Below are 19,928 nucleotides of genomic sequence, written 5' to 3'. Positions count from 1 at the left end.
TCAATGCTGCATGCTTACTGCACACTCTTTTATTACATTTTCTTATTCCGTTTTCAATCTTCTTACTCCTTTTTTCTTCATAGTTATATGTATTACATGACGTGAGTAACTTCACACTGCTTTTCCTGTTGGATTTTCTCTCAGGGTCCCGCTGTAAAGGAGACAAATCTGTGTTCTGCCGAATGGAGGTGCTCAGTATGTACTGCTCCAACCCCGGCTACAGACAGATGTGCTGCAAGTCCTGCAGCGAGACCAACTACACCTCTCAATTCAACCTGACTCGACCCTGGACCTACACCACTGCTACCCCACCCAAAACTCCCATTCGCACCACACTGCTTTTCAGGACCTCACAGAAACCCAGCACAACAACCACTCCATCAATCAGCAGATGGACAGACATCAGTCCCACATCAGCAACCACCAAAACTCTAAAGCAAACGACAACAATCACTTTTACAACTGGAGCTTTCACAAAACATCCCGATTCATTTGACTATGAAGAGGAAAGCAGTGGGTCCTTCTATGAAGACGAAACATGGAGCTCAGTCTCAGAGTCTGAATCATCAGAGTTCATCTCATCGTCCTCCAAGCCTTGGTCAACAACTCCACAATATACAACTACACCTGAAAATGAAAACATTGAAATGACGCTTTTGACAACGCCACAGCCGAATGTTACTGCCACAACGAGCCCTCCTGCCATAGTCAGTCTGCATCTCTCAGAGGACAAGAAGGAGAACAACTCCATTGATGTGTCCTACAGGATTGTCAGTCCCAATGAGGTGGCACTCAACCACTTTGTCCCTAGAAAGCGAGTGTCGTTTCGTGAGAAAACACAAAATAAAAGAATTCAGGAGCTTCTTGCAGAAAAAAGACGACAGGACTTCCTGCTTCAAAGACTGAAACGAAAACCCGGAGACTGATAGATTTGCTTCCCTCTATCCCTGTGGTATTTTGTGAGTATATTTTTGAAGTGGTTTCGTGGCCTCTACACACTCTCTTTGCATTTACAATTTTTAAAAAAGGAAATAAGCCCAAATCTCAGTCTTAAAAAAAGTTTTGAAGACATTTTCGCAGGGGTTTACCACATTTTGCCTTTAAAATGTACAAGATTGATAAATACCAATGTGGAGATTCAGCAGTTTAAGCTAGCTACTGGCTATGTGATGTTTTGCAGTCCTTTACAGTCGATCCCTGTGAGATCTTGGGTAAACGTAAACATCAACAGTCAGACTGTAGGATGCACATTGTTGATCTTGTTTGCAGCTGGTATTAACATGTTTTTAGTGATCCAATCTCAAGTGATCAGCTGAGTTGTATTACCATTTCTTTCTGGTATTAACATGGCTGGGTCTGATTTTGCAAAGTATGATGAAGTCCTGGATTTACATCTATTATGTTGATCCTGGAACATCTTTCCTGTTTGAAAATGTAATCCATACCAAATCCCCAACTCTTACAGTAAATTATTCCCAAAATCATTGAGGATTTATAGCTGGACACCAATGACATGAAAGCACAAAACTATGGATGTCCCAATCAGGTTTTTTTTGCCCTCGAGTCAGAGTCATTTGATTTGAAGTATCTACCTATACCAAAACTCGATCCGTTACTTCAATAATACATAACAAAAATAATAAAGAAAAGCGAAGAAACAGATACAAGATGTTCCTTATTTTTTATTTAATTCACCTTATTTTAACAACTCTATTGTAACAGAGAATTTTTGTTAGGTAGCTTGAACATTCAAGTGATAAAAATTACATCAATTCTTCACTTTTTGACTTCTGTGCAACAGTAAGTATACAAAAAAATCTAGTATATAAAATATAAAAATAAAATGTAAAAAAAATGTTTAAAAAAATTAAGTCCTGATTTGGAAGTAACCTTCAATTCTGATCCGAGTATGAAACCATGTGATAGGGCCCAATTTCCAATCACGTGATCAGATCTGGACATCCCTACACAAAACCCTAACTATAAGCCTAAACATGAGCTGTAAATGTATCCCTTGAATCTAATTGGATCATTGTTCCATGATGAACACTGAACACAATTGCAAGAACGTTTAGTGTTCATAAGTACTCAATACCTTCACATGTGAGTGGGAAAGCATGCAAGTCAACTAGAACTCTTTTGTGTGTTTCGTTACAATGCAACAAAGTATGAATACCTTGTTTTGGTGTACTTTCTCATTTATGTTGGTCCACTTTGCATTATTGTTGCTATTTTGATGCAACATTTGTTAACAGCTGTGCCATTGACCAACTAAAACTTGGACTACAGTCCGTTGAATGGCTTTTATTCGCCTATACGTTAATATGCAACACATGTAAACTATGTTTATTACAAGGATGCGCAGCAGCACACGAACACAAAGAAATGCCAAATAACTCATATAGGTACAGTACAACTCTTAAAGATGGCTGCCTGTTAGGCAGCTGCAGGCCATCAGTGAGCATCACCTCTTTTTTGGCTCATGTTGAAGGGAGGTTGACAGATTCAGCATACTGAATCTGTCTGCTGCCATTGAAAGAGTGCGCTCTGATTGGCTGTTCAGCTACAAATCTGAGCGTGAAAACATAAGTGAATAAGCAAATGACACGTTTAAAGTATATACCAAGAAGCCAGCTGTAATTTTGTTACATTTCTTAAATATTTGCAAACTGAAAATGGTACGCAAGTGCTTTGTTTACAGTTTGTATGTGTAGGAGTTTCCCTTTGTGAAAGGAAAATACAGACTACTGCAGATGCATGTGACAGACACACAGGTAGTGGGTTTGTAAAGCTACATCCTCTGACACAGGTGCAGAACATATCTTCCAATTTCAGTTAGCTGTCATTCGTTTGGTGTGTTTACATGCATCTGTTTTGTCTAAACAAGACCAGATACAGCACAACACAGTCGGTTTTAATTACAGCTATTTATTTGTCCCTGCTTTAGACAGAGAACTGACCATGTGTTTAGAAGAATTCACCTGAACTGCATGCTTCAAACGATGCCCAGAATGTTCAGATTCTATTACACCTTTATTTAGTGCTGTTCACTTGTGATTGGACTGATGTAAACACGTCTGAATACCAGGAGTAAACTTGGCCAGAGTCAAGGTCTAAATGGTGCTGTTGACAGCACGTTTGAGTCACACAATTTCCCTGCTAGAACTTAATTATGAGCTGAAAATCATTGTGAATCATGCATGTCACATGAAAGACCTCAGATTTTGCTCAAATTTGTCTTAGCCAGCAAAATCAAACAGTTTGGACCGACTTATAGGAGAGTTTTTAAATGTTTTGCTGTTTGAATGCACTTAAATGAAAGATGTTGCACATGACACTATTGCGGAATGAAGAAATCCATAAATCATAAGTCACAAAATTTGTCATTTTTTTCTAACATATAAATGTTAGAAATACTTTATAAGGGAAACATCATGTTGTTATCATTGCCTCTCCATTAAAGGTTAACTGAAACTACAGAAAGCAGAATCAAATCAGCTGTTAGTTTGTCTGTTGTAACTGGTTTGTTGCTTTTACATAAGTTTTGGTTAGCTGGTGAAGCCACCGTCTTGTTTATTTCTCCAAAATCAAACCTGTTTAATTTTCATTGTCATCAGGGGAGTGATTTTTCACCATCTTGTTCACCTTGTCCAAACACATCAAGAGTGCTTGTTTAAAATGTACATTGATTTTTTTCAGTTTATCTGCTAGGTTGTCTTTTGTCAGTTTTTCAGACCAACCTGTACCTGTGTGTGGAAATATTTTGCCCTCATAAGAATCCAGATTTCATGGTTCCCAAAGATATCACAAGGGTCCACCTGAAGAACTGTAATGGTGCACTCACATTTTTTCTAAATTCTGACCAGTGGTAATTATTATAAGCAAGATTTTTTTAATTCTTTCAGGCATAAAATATCCACTTTATTGTCAATAACGGTGCTACATATGAAGTTCAACTCAAGTCACAAACTCTTTTTTTTATTTTATGGATCTGCATGAGCAGCTTGAACATATAACAAAATCTCTGAGGGCAAATCTTTTATAACGAAACTACAGTTATTGTTCGTACGAACCACCTCAAGTTTGGACACCATGAACCATATGTTGAAAAATTATAACCCTTAGGTTTCTGTTCATGTGTTAAGAAAACATTTATATTCTGCTAAATCAATAAATGTAAAAGAGCCAGATGCAGCATAATGGAATGTAAACTATATGAGCAAGATGTTGAATAAACAGCGAGATGAATTGCAGCAGTCAAATATGCCGCAGTGTTTACATGAGAGAAGAACAACACAGATGGACACGAGTGTGAACAGCCACTTATGATTGCTTGGATTTTTTATTTTTGTTTTACCCTATTGTCGATTCCTTAGCAAAACATCATCTAGTTTCCTTCTTAATAAATGCACAGATCTCGTATCCCTTCGTAAATGTTGTAAATATAAACTGTAATTTTCTATTTATTGAAGCACCTGTGCACTTTTGTGTTTATCAGACCACTTTTTGTGCATGCGGCATGATTGACAATCCTACACTTATGCAAGAGGCAAGAAATCTCTTCCTCATTGTCTTAGAAACCAGTGTGAGTATTATAAGGTAAAACAAAAATGAAATATCTACATACTTGATTCAATCGATACGACTGTGGACGACGTCAACATTTTTGACTCAGCACATACTTGATTTAATAAAGTTGCAGAGCTAATGGCGTTGGTCGGTCTATACGTTTCATTCAACGTTTGAAAAGAAAGTCTGTCAAATAATTTGCCGCCAGGGAGGAACCAACCGATTTCCACAAGATGGCGATGTTTCTCTTCATCACTTTTTCCTGGTGTGACGTGAGTTGTTTTCATCTTAATCTCTCTCAATTTCTCATTCCTGGAAGGATTTATTTTGGTTCACAGGACATAGGCTACTTCGCCGTTGAGCTTCAATTTTAAAACACATAGGAAAAAAGGCTTTAATGACGACTTCCAAACATTCATTGATTTAATGGATTTAAACCCTTTAAATTACATTGTGTATACTACTTTTAATATATATATATATATATATATATATATATATATATATATATATATATATATATATATATATATATATATATATATATATATATATATATTAATTTTTAGTCGTTTGTTTGATGGGGTGGTGTGGTGGCACAGTGGGTAGCGCTGTTGCCTCACCAAAAAGGTCGCTGGTTTGAGCCTTGGGTCAATTGGCATGTTTTCCCCATGTTTGCGTGGGTTTCCATGCTCCGTTTTCCCCAAAGGTATGCGCTATAGGTCAATTGTGTATGCTAAATTGGCTGTAGTGTATGTGTGGAATGAGAGTGTATGGGTGTTTCCCAGTGATGGGTTGTAGCTAGAAGGGCATCCGCTGCATTAAACATATGGTGGATAGGTTAGTGGTTCATTCCACTGTGAAAATTTGTATTTTTTTTACTTAAATATTTGTCCTTACGCCCCTTGGAGTAGCCTAGTTTTTAAAATTAGTTTATAATTTTTCTTTTTATATAATAATAATTTTGCATATACTTCAAATGTTAGTAAATAGATTTCTGAAATGAAATTAGGATGATATATATATATATATATATATATATATATATATATATATATATATATATATATATATATGCAATGCATGAATTTTAATAAATAGTTTAATAAATAATAAATTAATTTAAACAAAATATTTAATGAAAAAGACAAAAATCATAGTTCATAAAACTGTATGCAAGGGTTAATCTCATACAGATTAGTTTGTTTTGCTTTATTTAGAGATGAAAAAAAAAGCTTTTATTTTAGGTTCTGTGTGTGTTACATTTACAGACAGCAGATGGCAGTTTAGTGAAATTGTGCTTCATGATTTTATGGTTTGTTTTGCATACTGCTCGTGGTCAAGGTCTCAAAGTTGCTGTTTTCACATTAAAGCAACCTTGTGTCATTAGACAAATGAAATGAAGGCCTGACCTAAATAGCTTGTCTTATTATTGCTGCAAAGTCAACGTGACTATAAAGGTTTAATTGCTGCTGTATATGTACCTTAGGTTTATTAGAATTCATTAATTTTCTGAAATGACTATAAATATCATAATAATAGTTTTATAAAAGTTTTATTTAACATAGGCATTAAGAGAGTTTACCAAATATACAAAGTTCTGTCATCATTTATTTACCAAAGCCTGTTTTTCTATTTTTGTGTTAATTACAAAGGTAGATATTTAGAAAAATGTTGGAAATTGGTTGTCAATAGGTTTTATTTCACACTATGGCTGTCAATAGCTACAGCATATTTCCGTCCACCTATTTGAATGAACATTTTGGAATATCGCACAATACAATGCTCAACGGAAATTACAAAATGAACATACATTTTGAAAACATGCATAAAAAACATATAGTTTTTATCCAAGTAAAATGATGCATAAACTATACTTTATTGAACAAATTCCAGCATGAGTATCAGAGAGAAAAAAAAGTATTTTTGTTACAAAAAGATTATGTGATAACAAAAATGGGTGCCATGAGACACCATTAATAGACAAGTTAGCAGACCGACCACCTTGTAAAACATTTGTAATGTTATTATGGTCATTCTAAAATTTTCAGCCAAACTTCATCATCAGTGTGGTTTGGTATCATTACCTCTCAGAATTCACCACACTGAACTGAGCTAAACTGAACTGAACTTAAACTCTAAAAGCTTAACTGACACTGTTTTAATTTACGATCTTCTATGTGAAGCTGCTGTCTTGAGCATCTGCGTTCCTAAAAAGCAATCTCCTCCAAAAGCCACAGCGCGTTTATTGTGTTTCGTCTTCTGAGGTGCAAGTAATTTATCATGTGAAAAAAGGCCCACAGTGACTTCTCTTATATATCACACCAAATTACAATTTTCTTTTTGATATTTGTCACCAGCTTTATAAGAAGTGATGGTTTTGTTTTGGATGGAAACACTGTTTTATTTGCAAATGTTGTTTGTGATTTTCCTGTTTTGCACATAAATCTAACTAGCATCTTTGAATGGCAAATTAGCTAATGATTCCAACATTCTTTAAAATATTAGTATTTTTTCTGAAGAAAGAACCATATGAGTCTGTGTAAATAGGGAGTGAACTTCCTTTTTTTTTTTTGTTAAACAAAATTTTAGATTACCAATAAAGCGTCCTTGTAATTGTGCATAACAACATGAAGGGCATCTTTAAAAAATGTCCTTTACCAAAGCTGTCACGTGTCAAATGTTTATAAATCAGTTTCCTTATAGCCTTTGCATCAGATGAATATCTATGTGGAATACACAAACATGACAAAATATACTGTATACCTTATCTGCATCTAGATAATTATAGTCTCAAAGCAAACAGTCAAATAAAAATTCAAATATCAAAAATATAAATGATGATTTATGCTTACTATAAAATCTGTATTTTTATATTTTTAACTTTAAAAAATGTGTTGACTTTTGACTATTTCATTTTAAATCCATTTTAATTACATTTAAAAATAGCAATGCCATTTACAATTCAATTTATTTCAATGTTTCATATTTTAGTTCCCATTTTGTATATATTACTGAAACTTAGAAGTTGTTTTATCACAAAAAAAACACACATACTCTTAAGAAATGTGTATATTCTAGTGACTGTGCTTGTGTTTATACTGTAACGTCTATTGAAGCAAGCATTGAAAAAATATGAACATTTGAAGCAAATCTAAATAATTATCATCACGAGTGAAGGATTTGGTGTTTAGTGATCAGTGAAACATAGTATGAACAAAAAAATGTGCTTATATAATATTTAGTGTCGCCTATAGTAAAAATATCAGACAGACTACTAATAGTTTTTTTTTTGGTACCTATAAAATTAATTTAAAAGATAATATATACATGCAGCTTTGTTTCTTTTAAACTGTATGTTTCATAATGATTTGTAAGTATGAAAAAAATGTTTCACGACATATAAAAAAAAAATATTGAGTGACCAAAAGTAAAGTAAAAATATCATACAGGATATGACCCCTGGTGCACTGTTCAAATGGACTACCTTTTTATGTTCGGGATAAAAACATCTACTGAAATAAACTGCTGTAAAAATGCATCAGAAATAATAAATAATAATAATAAATCTGTTAATTAACCTCAGTCCTGATCAAAACTACTACATTGTTTAGAAAATGAACAGGATTTTGACTCTTTAATTGCCAAGTTCGCTAAAGATGTCACTGATTTGGTGAAAAATCAGTGACATCTGATGTTTTTTTTATACCTTTATAACAGTCTTAGACATGTGAACGATTAGTAACAACATTGGCTTTGATGTATTGTTAGATTAAATTTTTTTCTCCCTAATTTACTGTTGGTGACTGTTTTTGCCCCATTAACTTTCATTATGACCACATTTGATGGTGCATAAACACACAGTCTTTGTTTTTGTTTACTCCATGTAGTTTTGAGAGCTAAGATGCATATTTAAATTTTCTTAGACACATCGAGATAAGTGTATAAATGTCACTCTCACACACTCACAGACACGCATACACACAATTTAATTTGCTCTTGTACTCCATATAAAATCCAAAAACTAAGCTTTTTTTTTTTTTTTTGCACAGGACTCAAGGTTTAATGGTGCTAACTGACGATCAACAGTTAAAATTACCAATATTACCTCGAAATTTTAATCAACAAGGAAAACCACCAACAATTAAAAATGCATGATTATATGATGTCATGGTTTTGTAATAAAGAAATGTGCTTATAATGGATGTCAACAGCTAGGGCAAAAACAGCCACCAACAGTAAATTAGGGGAAAAAATGAAAAGCAATCAAAAACAATGCATCAAAGACAACGTTGTTTCACATGTTCAAGACTTTGATAAAAAAAAAATCCAGTCCAAAATAACTTTTTATATTGAAAATTATTTTTTGTGTATTTTCCACCAAATCAGTGACATCATTTATGAATTTGGCAATTAAAGAGATCAATTTTCTAAGCAACTTAGTAGTTTTGATCAGGACTGAGGTTGATTAACAGATTTCTGCAAAAAACAATTGATAAAAATATTTATCAGATGCATTTATACAGCAGTTTAATTTAGTGGATGCTTTCATCCACAACATAAAAAAGATTTGTAAATTTGCCCAGAGTGTATTCTTGAGTTTTGTTTTTAATTTCAAAACATTTTCTCAAAATATGTGTCAACATAAGATTTGTCCCCAAAAACCTTTCTGCTAGCTGAAACAGAGAACGTTATGGCCAAAACAAGACACAAAGTGTCCCCTAGAGTGGATGAAAACATTCCCAACAGCACATAGGGGCTAAAAAGGTCTTTCAGTATTTAAGGAAAATAAATCTTAAGGATAAAATCCTTTCTATGTATGATTCATAATAACTTTCAAATATGACTAAGAAGTGTTAATTGTGTTTTGTTAGCAATTTTCTTATCAGCACAGAGAACACCACCAGGAATGTTCTGTCTTGCTTCTCACTCTCACACAGTATGTGCAGGACATTTACAACAAACAAATCCATCGTGTCATCCCATCAATATTTCATGTCCATATTTCTTAGCACAGAGAGAAGCACTGAAACTTTAATGGTCGCTCCGTTGCGTGTCCTGCGCTGCTGAAGTTGACTTTTTCTTAAAAATACCTGAATAATTCAGCAGAGCAGTGAATTACAAAAAAAAAAATGCTTTGAAACCTTGGGGCCTTGTTATCTCTCCCTTCAACCAACGCACACTTCTGCATGGTGGCGTTTTATGTAACCACATTGTGTAAGAGTTACTTAAAATGAACCCTGAGTAGAACTTCTTTTTTTCTTTTTTTTTAGGGCAAATTGAGAGTTATGTGAAGTAACATGCTGTTGTGTAATTTTATTGTTTATCACATTACGCTTTTAAAATGCTTTAAACGCATCACTTTACATTTCTTTGAGATGTGTTAGAAGCTGTTTGCAGCACAAATACTTAGCTATTGGATAATCTGTGTGTTTTAAATCAACTGTCTCTTGGTCAGAATGTGCACAAAATGACTGCAGTGCACAAATTGTCAACAAAGTGTGTCTCGTTTTCTTTTATTGCATAAAGGTGGCGGTGGTTTGAGTCCATTATGAATTGGCACAAATGCCTCGTAGACATCCTGGAGTCTTTTCTGTCTTCGCTGACAGGAATGGTTTTAATGGAAGCCAAATACTGCTAAAAGTGCAGGTTATGTGCTTTACTATTAGAAGGAAATTTAGACAACACAATTTTCAACTAAAACCTTTTTTCTTTTCTTTTTTTTACATTTTGCAGACACTGAAAAAAGAATTTCTGCTGCATGTTCAAACTACTTATTTAAAATAAGTATTTTAGGAAGACGTCTTACTTTTATATATATACATATATATATATATATATATATATATATATATATATATATATATATATATATATATATATATATATATATATATGTATATATATATATATATATATTTTAGCGATGAAAAGTTTTATCGATTCTTAAGCAAAATAGAAAATAGAAAACTATCTCTGTACAGAGTCAAACTTTTATCCTGTTAACAAACTCAAACAAACTAGTTCCCAACTATTGCAGTCATTTGGTTATAATTGAATATGATTAAAATTTAATATACAAAAGCCAAAAAAATTTGAGGAAAAAAAACTAAATGAACATAAAAAAGATAAATAAATTAAACAACAGTCCTTTTAAATGCATTAAATTTGCACTGTCATAATATTTCTCTCTCGTTGTAATCTGACCCATTTCCAAATAGTTACTTAAACCATTTGTTAGCATAATATATTTATTTATTAATTTATTTATCTATTTTTACTTCGATTGAATTTGTGTAACTTAACCCATTTGTGTTGGGACAACATGAAGGAATTGTGTGGAACCCAGCATTTTTGGGGCTTGAAAATGCAAACATTTAAAAGCATGTTTCATCAGCCCAAACTCACGAGAATAGACAACCATACTGTTATCTGAATAGTGGGTAATTCCTATGATTTCATTTGTATGAAGGTTAAAAAAATTAAATCCTACCCCTAAATCCAACTTTCATTGGGGGATGAGCAAATCATGCTGAAATGTACGAACGCGATGGTACAAATTCATACTAATTACCTTCTAAATCAAAAAGTTACGAATTGACATTTTGCATTGGTTTCAAGTTTTTATAATTGTGTTTGTGGCGTCCACAGAAGCAAGCAATGGAAAAATGAACATTTGAATTAAATCTAAATAGTTATCATCAAGAGTGAACAATTTACAGTGTTTATACTAATCGGTGAAACTTAGAATGAACAAAAAAAATGTGCTTATTAATGTTTAATGTCTACTAAACTGAAGTGAAAATATCACATAGGCTACTAAAAGCAGGCCCGGATTAAGAACTCAGGGGCCCCTGGGCACATTGTCTTGTAAGGCCCCCTACCTGGCCCCACCCCTATAGTTGAATTAAAAAAATAAAATAATATAATAATTGTTAAATAAAATGAATCTTTAATTTGTTTCCCACATATTTAAATAAATGATATATAGTACATATGTATTTATAGTATACAAAGATTTAACTTACTTTTTACATTGAATAAAAATACTAATAAAACTATTATGTATAACACTATAGTGTGTGTGTGTATATATATATATATATATATATATATATATATATATATATATATATATATATATATATATATATATATATATATATATATATATATATATATATATATGCAGCTAAATAATATGTCAGTAGACACTTACATCCGGCCCACTTACATCATGGAATGATGGCACTTGGGCGGTCCGCGCCTGTTTGCCAGATCTGTTTGCCAGATCTGTTTGCCAGATCACAGTTTGCTTTTATTCTGGTCCAGATCTGGCCCGCACCAGACACTTAATCTGCACCACATACTGAATGGTATGATGGCTCTAGGGTGGTCCAATCCTGTTTGTCAGATCTGGGCCACAAATAAGCCAAAGCAATACCACATATTATCCAGAATTCAACCAAATAAACTAGAACTGGCCCTATTCTGGGCCACAGTTTGCTTTTATTCTGGCCCAGATCTGGCCTATTACTTCTAATAATGGATTAAACATTGGTAAACATCAGTGAATTATTTTATTTCATCACAGGTTGTGCCTCACTTCATTTTGTTTGCTGTAATAAACACACTTTTCAAGCAAAGTTCTTAAAAGTTACAGCAGTTTAAAATAAATTTTATAATAAGAGGTTCAGGGCTATAGACCATATTTGCCATATCTTCTCTGAGCCATAGTAGGCTCACAGCCGCAATAGCCTGAGCTTACTGTGCCAAATATTTGCCAAAAATGGCCCACATATGTCTTAAGATAGCTGGGCCACTTTAGGTTTAGACACAGATTACCCTTAAATGACTATGCCACTATCTTGCCACCTGTGGCCCACATTTGTTCTCTGTCATTTTGGCCAAATTTATCATTTTCAACATGGGCCATATTGGGCTCACATTCAGATTACATTTTGCCATAAGTGCCAAATCTTTGCCTTAAATGGCCCATAAATGAATTTGAATCTTTGGCCCCCCTTTGCCATTGTAAAGGTGGCTACTTCAGGCTCACATTAATTTTGTCTGGGCCGAAGGAATACCACCAGTACCGCATAACTGCCTAAAGTGGCACACATTCGTCTCTGGAGCATTAGAAGACGGTCATGTGGTCTGATGAGTTTTGATTTACCCTGTTTCAGAGTGGTGGAAAAAGTGGTTCAGGGAGCATGAAATGTGATTTTATACATGGGTTGGCCACCACATAGTCCAGACCTTAACCCTATTGAGATTCTATGAGATCTGTTTGAGAAGACTTTGTGCAGCAGTCCAAAACTCCTATCATCATTACAAGACATTGGCAAAAATTAAGACAACCCTGGATGGAAAAAAATGTATTTCTCCTGAAATAGATAAATATGAAGACTGCTTTTTAAAGCAGTGTAATTGGTATTGAGATTGGTAAGTATAAATTTCACAGAACTGTGTGAATATCGACATTCATGATATCCACTTGTCAAGATATTCGATTTGAAGCTCGAAATGTACTGTAAAAGTGCATCCCAATCGCATTTATGTAAACACTATGTTCGGATTCATCTATGAGAAAGAAACAAAAAATTTCCATGTTGAAGCCAGGGGTTTAGAGTTTTAACAGTTAGCGCCTCCAGCCTCATTTACTGAATTCACAAGCCATTAAATCTATTCTCAGAACAACTGATTCAAAATTAATTATTTGCAAAGGTTTCAAAGTTTTGAACAAGTGTCGAAATCGCCAAATCATCTAGTCAAAGCAAAACACTTTTAAATGTTTGTCCACTTGTCTAGTGAGAAAAGTGTCAAAGCAAAAGAAAAATAAATGATTCTGTCTTTTGGGAGACAATAGCTCCATTTATATTGCACTTTGATTTTGGAAACTTTGCAGATGTTTTATATTTAATTGCATAAAAGGTAATATCCAAAAAAAAAGTATGTAGGGTTAATACATCCATACTTCAAACAAACTTTATATTGTGTCATATTGCATTTTTGTGTTCAGTATAGTCCTACTATACAAAAGTTGTGAAATTATAATGAATGATTCAGGAAGAAAGGAAGTGAGGTGTTGCTTACCTAATGTGCATAAATATCTGTAGTTTGGGTTTTTATGGAAATGTTGCTGACAGAAATCCCTTTAATCATCTGGGATACTTCTGGGAATTCAGTATATTCAGTCTTTCTTAAGATAAGATCTGTAATGATTAGAAAATTGCAAATGCAGCCCTAATTTAAATGGCATTGCTTATAAAACAGATCAAATTCTTGAGTTATTTGTAAATGAAGGAAACTGAAAGTTTAGTTTTATATAATTACATTATAGGAAACTTACAGTAATTAAAAATTAAGTAAATTACATATAAATGTTAACTTTTATATAAACATTTACACATGTTACAAATGATACTTTTGTTTAATGCAATATAATAATAATCAGATAAATGATACATCTTTGTTATCTTAAACACCTATTTTTTTTCTTGATGAATAGTATCTTGTATAATATTTTAACATTCACCATGCTTCTGACAACCTGTAACAACAACACATGAAAAAATAATCTCTAAAATACTGTCCCAAATCTAAAAACGCACTCTAAACAGTCAGCTAACTACTGACGCAAGAAGTCACGCAGTCAGCAGTTAAAAAAAAATATGTTTTTTCTTAAATAACTAGCAAAATATCAAAGGAGGCCGAGTTATTTTTGGCTTGCCATATGTAGCTTCATCAAAGCCTTTGATGCCAGATCACATGCAGCACGCTTCATTTATTAAAGAGACAGGGAGATGATGCAGCAGTCACGAACACAAGGACTGTAAATGTATCGTGTCGCCCGAGAGCAAAAAACAGTCTTTAGTAAACCTCCGCTCTTGTTAAACGCATTATCAATGGAGGGCGAATGATAAAGGTCATCTTCTCAAAGTATCTCTCAGCAGGTCTCTCTCTCTCTCTCTCTCTCTCTCTCTCTCTCTCTCTCTCTCTCTCTCCCTCCTGCACGTGATAAACAGGTACACGTGCACAGTTACTCATAAACCAGACTTTCCAGTTCAGGGTACAGCGAAATGCTTTGTTGGATTTATTAAGACATCAGAGAATGGAGGCTATTCAGCAAATTAAAAAGTAAAAAAAAATAATAAAATAAAATAAAAAATAACAATAAAATGTGAAATCTTGGTAGTTTACTATTCCTCTATATAATTTAGATTATACACAGAACTGTTTTAAGTTGTATATCATTTTACATAAACCCCTAATGGCCAAATATATATATATATATATATATATATATATATATATATATATATATATATATATATATATATATATATATATATATATATATATATATAATTTAACAATTTATTTAATCTCTAGCTGTTGAATAAAACTGCTTTGGGTTTCATTTACTAAGTATGTATGCATACAAATTTGTAATGTGTTTATGACAATGTTCATACACAAATGAAAAAGTGTTGCTTTGTAATATATTAAGATGTATTATAATTTTAAGAAATTAACATACAAACTGTTGTAAACACAAGTACAGAAACTTTATTTATAGCTTACTTGTATATTTTATCTATAGTTGTTATATATTTATTCACTCATTCATTTTCCTTTAGCCTAGTCTCTATTTCCAGACGTTGCCACAATGGAATGAATTGCCAACTATGGCAAGAACATGCAAACTCCACAGAGAAATTCTAACTGACCCAGCTAGGACTTAAACCTGCTGGGTTGTTAGTTACGCAGGCGCTATCTGTGATAAACTGTGTGCTGTGATATTCGCCCTGGTCACCACTGTTGTAGCAGCTGGTGATTTGTTGCACTGTGGCCCTGCAGTTGCTGTGAACAAAGTGCAGTAGTGTACATTCCCCACAGTTGGTTGATGGTTCATCGCTTTGGTATCTGTGCAACATTTTTGAAAAAGGCTCCCTCACTACAACAGGGCATAAAGCAACCAGCACGGTGTAAAACAATTATGAGGAATAAATTGCGATATTTGCACGTAAATAGACACATGAACTTTTTGAGTTTACTTGCTTCATTCGCACATCAAAATCACTTCACAATAGACTCAGATTTGCGTCATGGGCAGGGCTTCTGTTTGCCCAGTGACTCTAGCTTCATTGCTAAATGGCTGATATGGATTTTATTGAGAGAATAGCTGTACTTTATGTGATTTAGGAAGGCTGATAAACATTGTATATTCGTTTATCATTCGTGCCACCTCATTTGTGCAAATTGCACCGCAGGATGTCTATTTGGTCTTTGCATTGACTTAACATGTAAATCACAGCATCAGGTGTGAACGCAGGATTAGGTTAACACAATTTGTAATTCATCAAAGTTCAATAAATCAACATCTTTCTAACACCAAATGTTCTACTGAAAAAGAGCTTGATACCTCGGGTGGCATCTGAAATCCTTGCAGCGATGCACCTGTGACACTGTTGGGTTGCCAGGTGCACTCATTGTTCTAGGCTGGGGTTGGTCATAATGAAAAGGTTTATTGATGTATGTTAAATATACACAATTTAGTCTTGCTCTTTAAAAGCAGCTTCATACACTACTGGTTATCTGATGAAACATAATGACTAATGCAGTTTAGCAATCACACATGAATCACTGCAACTTTTATTTTGTGAGTTCGCTATTGATAAATTAAAACAACAGTGCAGCAGTACCAGTACAAGTACCACAATGAAGTGTTTGATATTGATATTGATATTTGATATTTGATTACTGTATTTGATTTGATATGGCATTATTTATCTAAATCTATGTAAAAATTCAGTTTTAGGTTAGCTTTTTAAGGAAAGAATTGTTACACCATTTGTTTTGAGAATGTAAGCTTGTGAACTTTGGTGTCCAAAGCAAACACATTTTGGAGCAACCAACTAATCATCAATAGGAGTTGCAGACTGTTTTTGAACAGATTTCCCACTTGCCCTATGTTTACCTTTGGTTGAATTAACAGATAGCCCATTCCTCAAACTCACCTCATTGGTTGAGCCAATACTGCTGTATCTGGCTGTTTAAATGCATTTGCATTTAAATGCAATTACTGTAATATATATATATATATATATATATATATATATATATATATATATATATATATATATATATATATAAAAAGATGCAAATACTTTGCTTTCACTTTGGATTTTGGAACCAATAAGCCTCCATGACTCAGTTCTGTGCTGGAAATGAAAGCACCATGTGAATCTGTCTATTGCTGAGAGTCGCTGTCAAGATGGAGAGATGAGAATGAGAATATATCAGCTTGGTGTGAATGCGGTTCATTGAGGCCAACACAGTTCAGCTGGTATCATGATTTGCACACACGTTGCCATGGTATTTCAGTCTTTCAGCCCTCGCTGCTATTGCAGTCTGTATTATAAAGCTCCATATTTCTTCTGTATTCCCTCTAGTTAATCATTTTGTCCTTCTTTCGGTTGACTCAGGTCGACCTACTTAGCACAGAAGACTCTGTCCTCTTGTCTTTCAGACTCGTCATTGGATTAATCTTTTCCCAATTCTCCTTTCTCTCAACATTTTTTTTTTTGTCTTTCATTCCATATCCCCCATAGTAGCATTTGGAAGTACTTGCAAAATATAACATTTGCATATGGATACATATTATTGTTTTAAGCAATGAGCATGCCAAGATTATTTTGATGCCAACATGATATATAATGCTGATTTTTATTTTTGAGGTTGCTTTTATTTCCAGAGGATTTTGATATCAAGTATATTTGATCTGTTTTTTTTAATGTTTGTTTTTCATTAGAATAGCAACCCCTCTTTGTTAATGCTAACAGTTTAAAGCAGAGATTCCCAAAGTTGGCCCATGGTCAGTGTTGAAGAGTAACTAGTTACATGTAATGGGTTGCGTCATTTAATTACAAAATAAATGTAACTGTAATTTGTTACAGTTACTGAGAAAAAAAAAATTGTAATTAAATCACAATCACTTATGAAAATATTAAAGATGGGGAAACATTTAAAAAAGATCTTTAAAAATCAGAATAATATTAAACTTTTGCTTTGCCTATTTTTGATATGCACAATGCCTTCTGCTCAGGCCATTTATTAAAGCAGTTCTATTCTTTTATAACTACATTTCTCAGTAGTGTGGCGGTAGCATTGCTACTTTCTAAATCAAGTAGATTTTCAGTTGCAAAGATATTTTTTAGTCAAGTAGTGCAGTAGCACAATTTACATTTCCTGTTTGCTGATTAATTAATGTCACAGACATTCACGTAGCTGTGAGGCTGGTGTCTAGCCAATGAAAATAAAGCCATATGACAGCAAGAACGCTCTGGTTACTAAAGTAACCCTCGTTCCCCGAGGAGGGGAACGGAAATGCTAATAGTGGATTTTAATCCACGAATGGGGATTTCGTTTCAGAAAGCCAATTGTCTGAAAGAGTATATAATGGGCCAATGAAATGCCAAATGAGTTGGCAGCGTAAGCTGCATATAAGCACAGGGTAAGCAAGGAAACGCTATCCTTTTAAGCTGAAGAGACTGACACTTACAGCTAAGGAACAATCATTATGGCGATGTTATATAGCATTTCTGTTCCCCTCCTCGGGGAATGAGGGTTACTTTAGTAACCAGAGCGTTCCCCTTCGGATGGGGACCTTCAATGCTATAAGTGGATTTTAATCTACGAATGGGGAAATGTCTGGAAAACGCCATAATGACTGCACCCTACCTTCGCCTCCGATGAGAGGATAGCCAGGCATAGCGTGAGCGCTCCTGCATCAAAGAGAGGCGCGGTCTTCCGGGCTCTTACTTATCCTAGTACAAAGAAGTTTCACGGATTTAGCTATATTTTTTGGGTGTCGAAAGTGAAATGCAGTCCCGATAGGGAGGACGCTGCGGAGGCCACCTGCTACCCAATGGGAGATATAATGGCAAAATATATGGATAAGCCCTGAGAAGGGGCAGTACGCATATAATAAGATGGTTAGCGGAGAGGAAAGACACGGGTCAGCTTATGAGGGGGGACTGCACTGTGGCTGAATAAGCATATGGGATCGCGTAGTAGGGATCACGCATAGCGGGCACCTATACCCAAAACGCGGGCTAACCAGCGGGCAGACCTGCAACGTAATGGGCCAGCAGGTGACTCCTTCACTGTGTCAGTGCAGGGGGTCTCAGAAGAATCTGCTGGGCTCACCTAACGGGGAACTTTACTGACAGATGAAAAAGCGCACGTATCTCCGTGTTAGGGAGAATGGCGCAGCAAGTGTGTTTCAACACCTTAACCGAGTTGTTTCCTCAATCACCAAGGGTTACCTAATACCCTTGAGGAAACCGGCTCTACTCGCAGATTGTAAAACCTTGCAAATGTATTAGGTGTCACCCAGCCAGCAGCTCTACTGATGTCTGTTAGAGAGGCGCCGGGTGCACGCGCCCAAGAGGATGCGATGCTCCGAGTGGAGTGCACACGCACTCTCGGGGGACAAGGCTCGCCCTGGCTCTGGTAAGCGAGGGAGATGGCATCCACTATCCAGTGGGCCAACCTTTGTTTCGATATGGCACTTCCCTGCTGCCGACCGCCATAACAGACGAAGAGCTGCTCAGATGATCTAGAGTTGTCAGCAGAGCTGTCTTCAGGGACAGAAATCTTAAAGATACTGAGTCAAGTGGCTCAAAGGGATCTGTACGCAGGCTCGTGAGCACGAGGGCGAGATGCCAAGAGGGCATGAGAGGGGGGCGGGGTGGATTAATTCGCCTAGTGCCTCTGAGGAACCGGATGATGAGGTTATGCTTTCCCACGGTGCTGCCAGCCACCATGTCATGATAAGCGGAGATGGCAGCCATGTAAACCTTGAGTGTTGAGGGCGACAGCCTGCTCTCCAGTTTCTCTTGGAGGAAAGAAAGCACTACGCTGATCTGGCAATTTCGGGGGTCTTCTCTGCGAGAGACGCACCATTCAGTAAATAGACTCCACTTCAGGGCATAGTGCACCTCGTGGAGGGGGTTCTAGCCTGAGTGATGGTATTAACCACCGCGATCGGTAGGTTACCTATGTCTTCCTCGCGTCTAAGCACCACACATGGAGGTTCCAAATATCGGGGCAAGGATGCCAGATGGTGCCCTGTCCCTGAGAGAGTAGGTCCTCTCTCAAAGAGATCTGCCAGGGGAGGGCCGTTGCGAGGAGGGAGAGCTCTTTGATCCAGTTCCGGTTGGGCCAGAGGGGCACAACCAGCAAAACCAGTTCCGCACATGCTGCTGCTCCAGCACCGGAAAAAAACGGTGTAGAGCAAGGAACACTGCCAACAGCTCCAGGCGATTGATATGCCAATGCAACTGGGTTCC

At 35.4% G+C, this 19,928-nt stretch overlaps 1 protein-coding gene and 1 long non-coding RNA gene across 3 annotated transcripts in view; one reads left to right on the top strand and one right to left on the bottom strand.

The window, feature by feature from the left end:
- The window catches only part of adamts2a (ADAM metallopeptidase with thrombospondin type 1 motif, 2a), a 169,128-nt gene extending 164,709 nt beyond the window's left edge, over positions 1 to 4,419 (top strand). Inside the window, exon 22 of the mRNA XM_695292.8 lies at positions 145 to 4,419. Within this exon, the coding sequence (XP_700384.4) occupies positions 145 to 926 (782 nt within the window). The 3' untranslated portion in view covers positions 927 to 4,419. The remainder of the gene's footprint in view (positions 1 to 144) is intronic.
- LOC141380025 (uncharacterized) overlaps positions 1 to 19,928 on the bottom strand; it is a 60,581-nt gene that overhangs the window by 14,703 nt on the left and 25,950 nt on the right. Inside the window, exon 2 of one of the 2 annotated variants that reach the window (XR_012397273.1) lies at positions 13,666 to 13,784. The exons of the other annotated variant lie outside the window; for it this stretch is intronic. This is a non-coding gene — a long non-coding RNA (uncharacterized lncRNA). The remainder of the gene's footprint in view (positions 1 to 13,665; positions 13,785 to 19,928) is intronic. 2 annotated transcript variants of the gene reach the window in all.

This window comes from Danio rerio, chromosome 21, assembly GCF_049306965.1.
Source record: "Danio rerio strain Tuebingen ecotype United States chromosome 21, GRCz12tu, whole genome shotgun sequence".
Lineage (NCBI taxonomy): Eukaryota > Metazoa > Chordata > Actinopteri > Cypriniformes > Danionidae > Danio > Danio rerio.
This window is presented reverse-complemented; position numbering and strand designations above follow the sequence as displayed.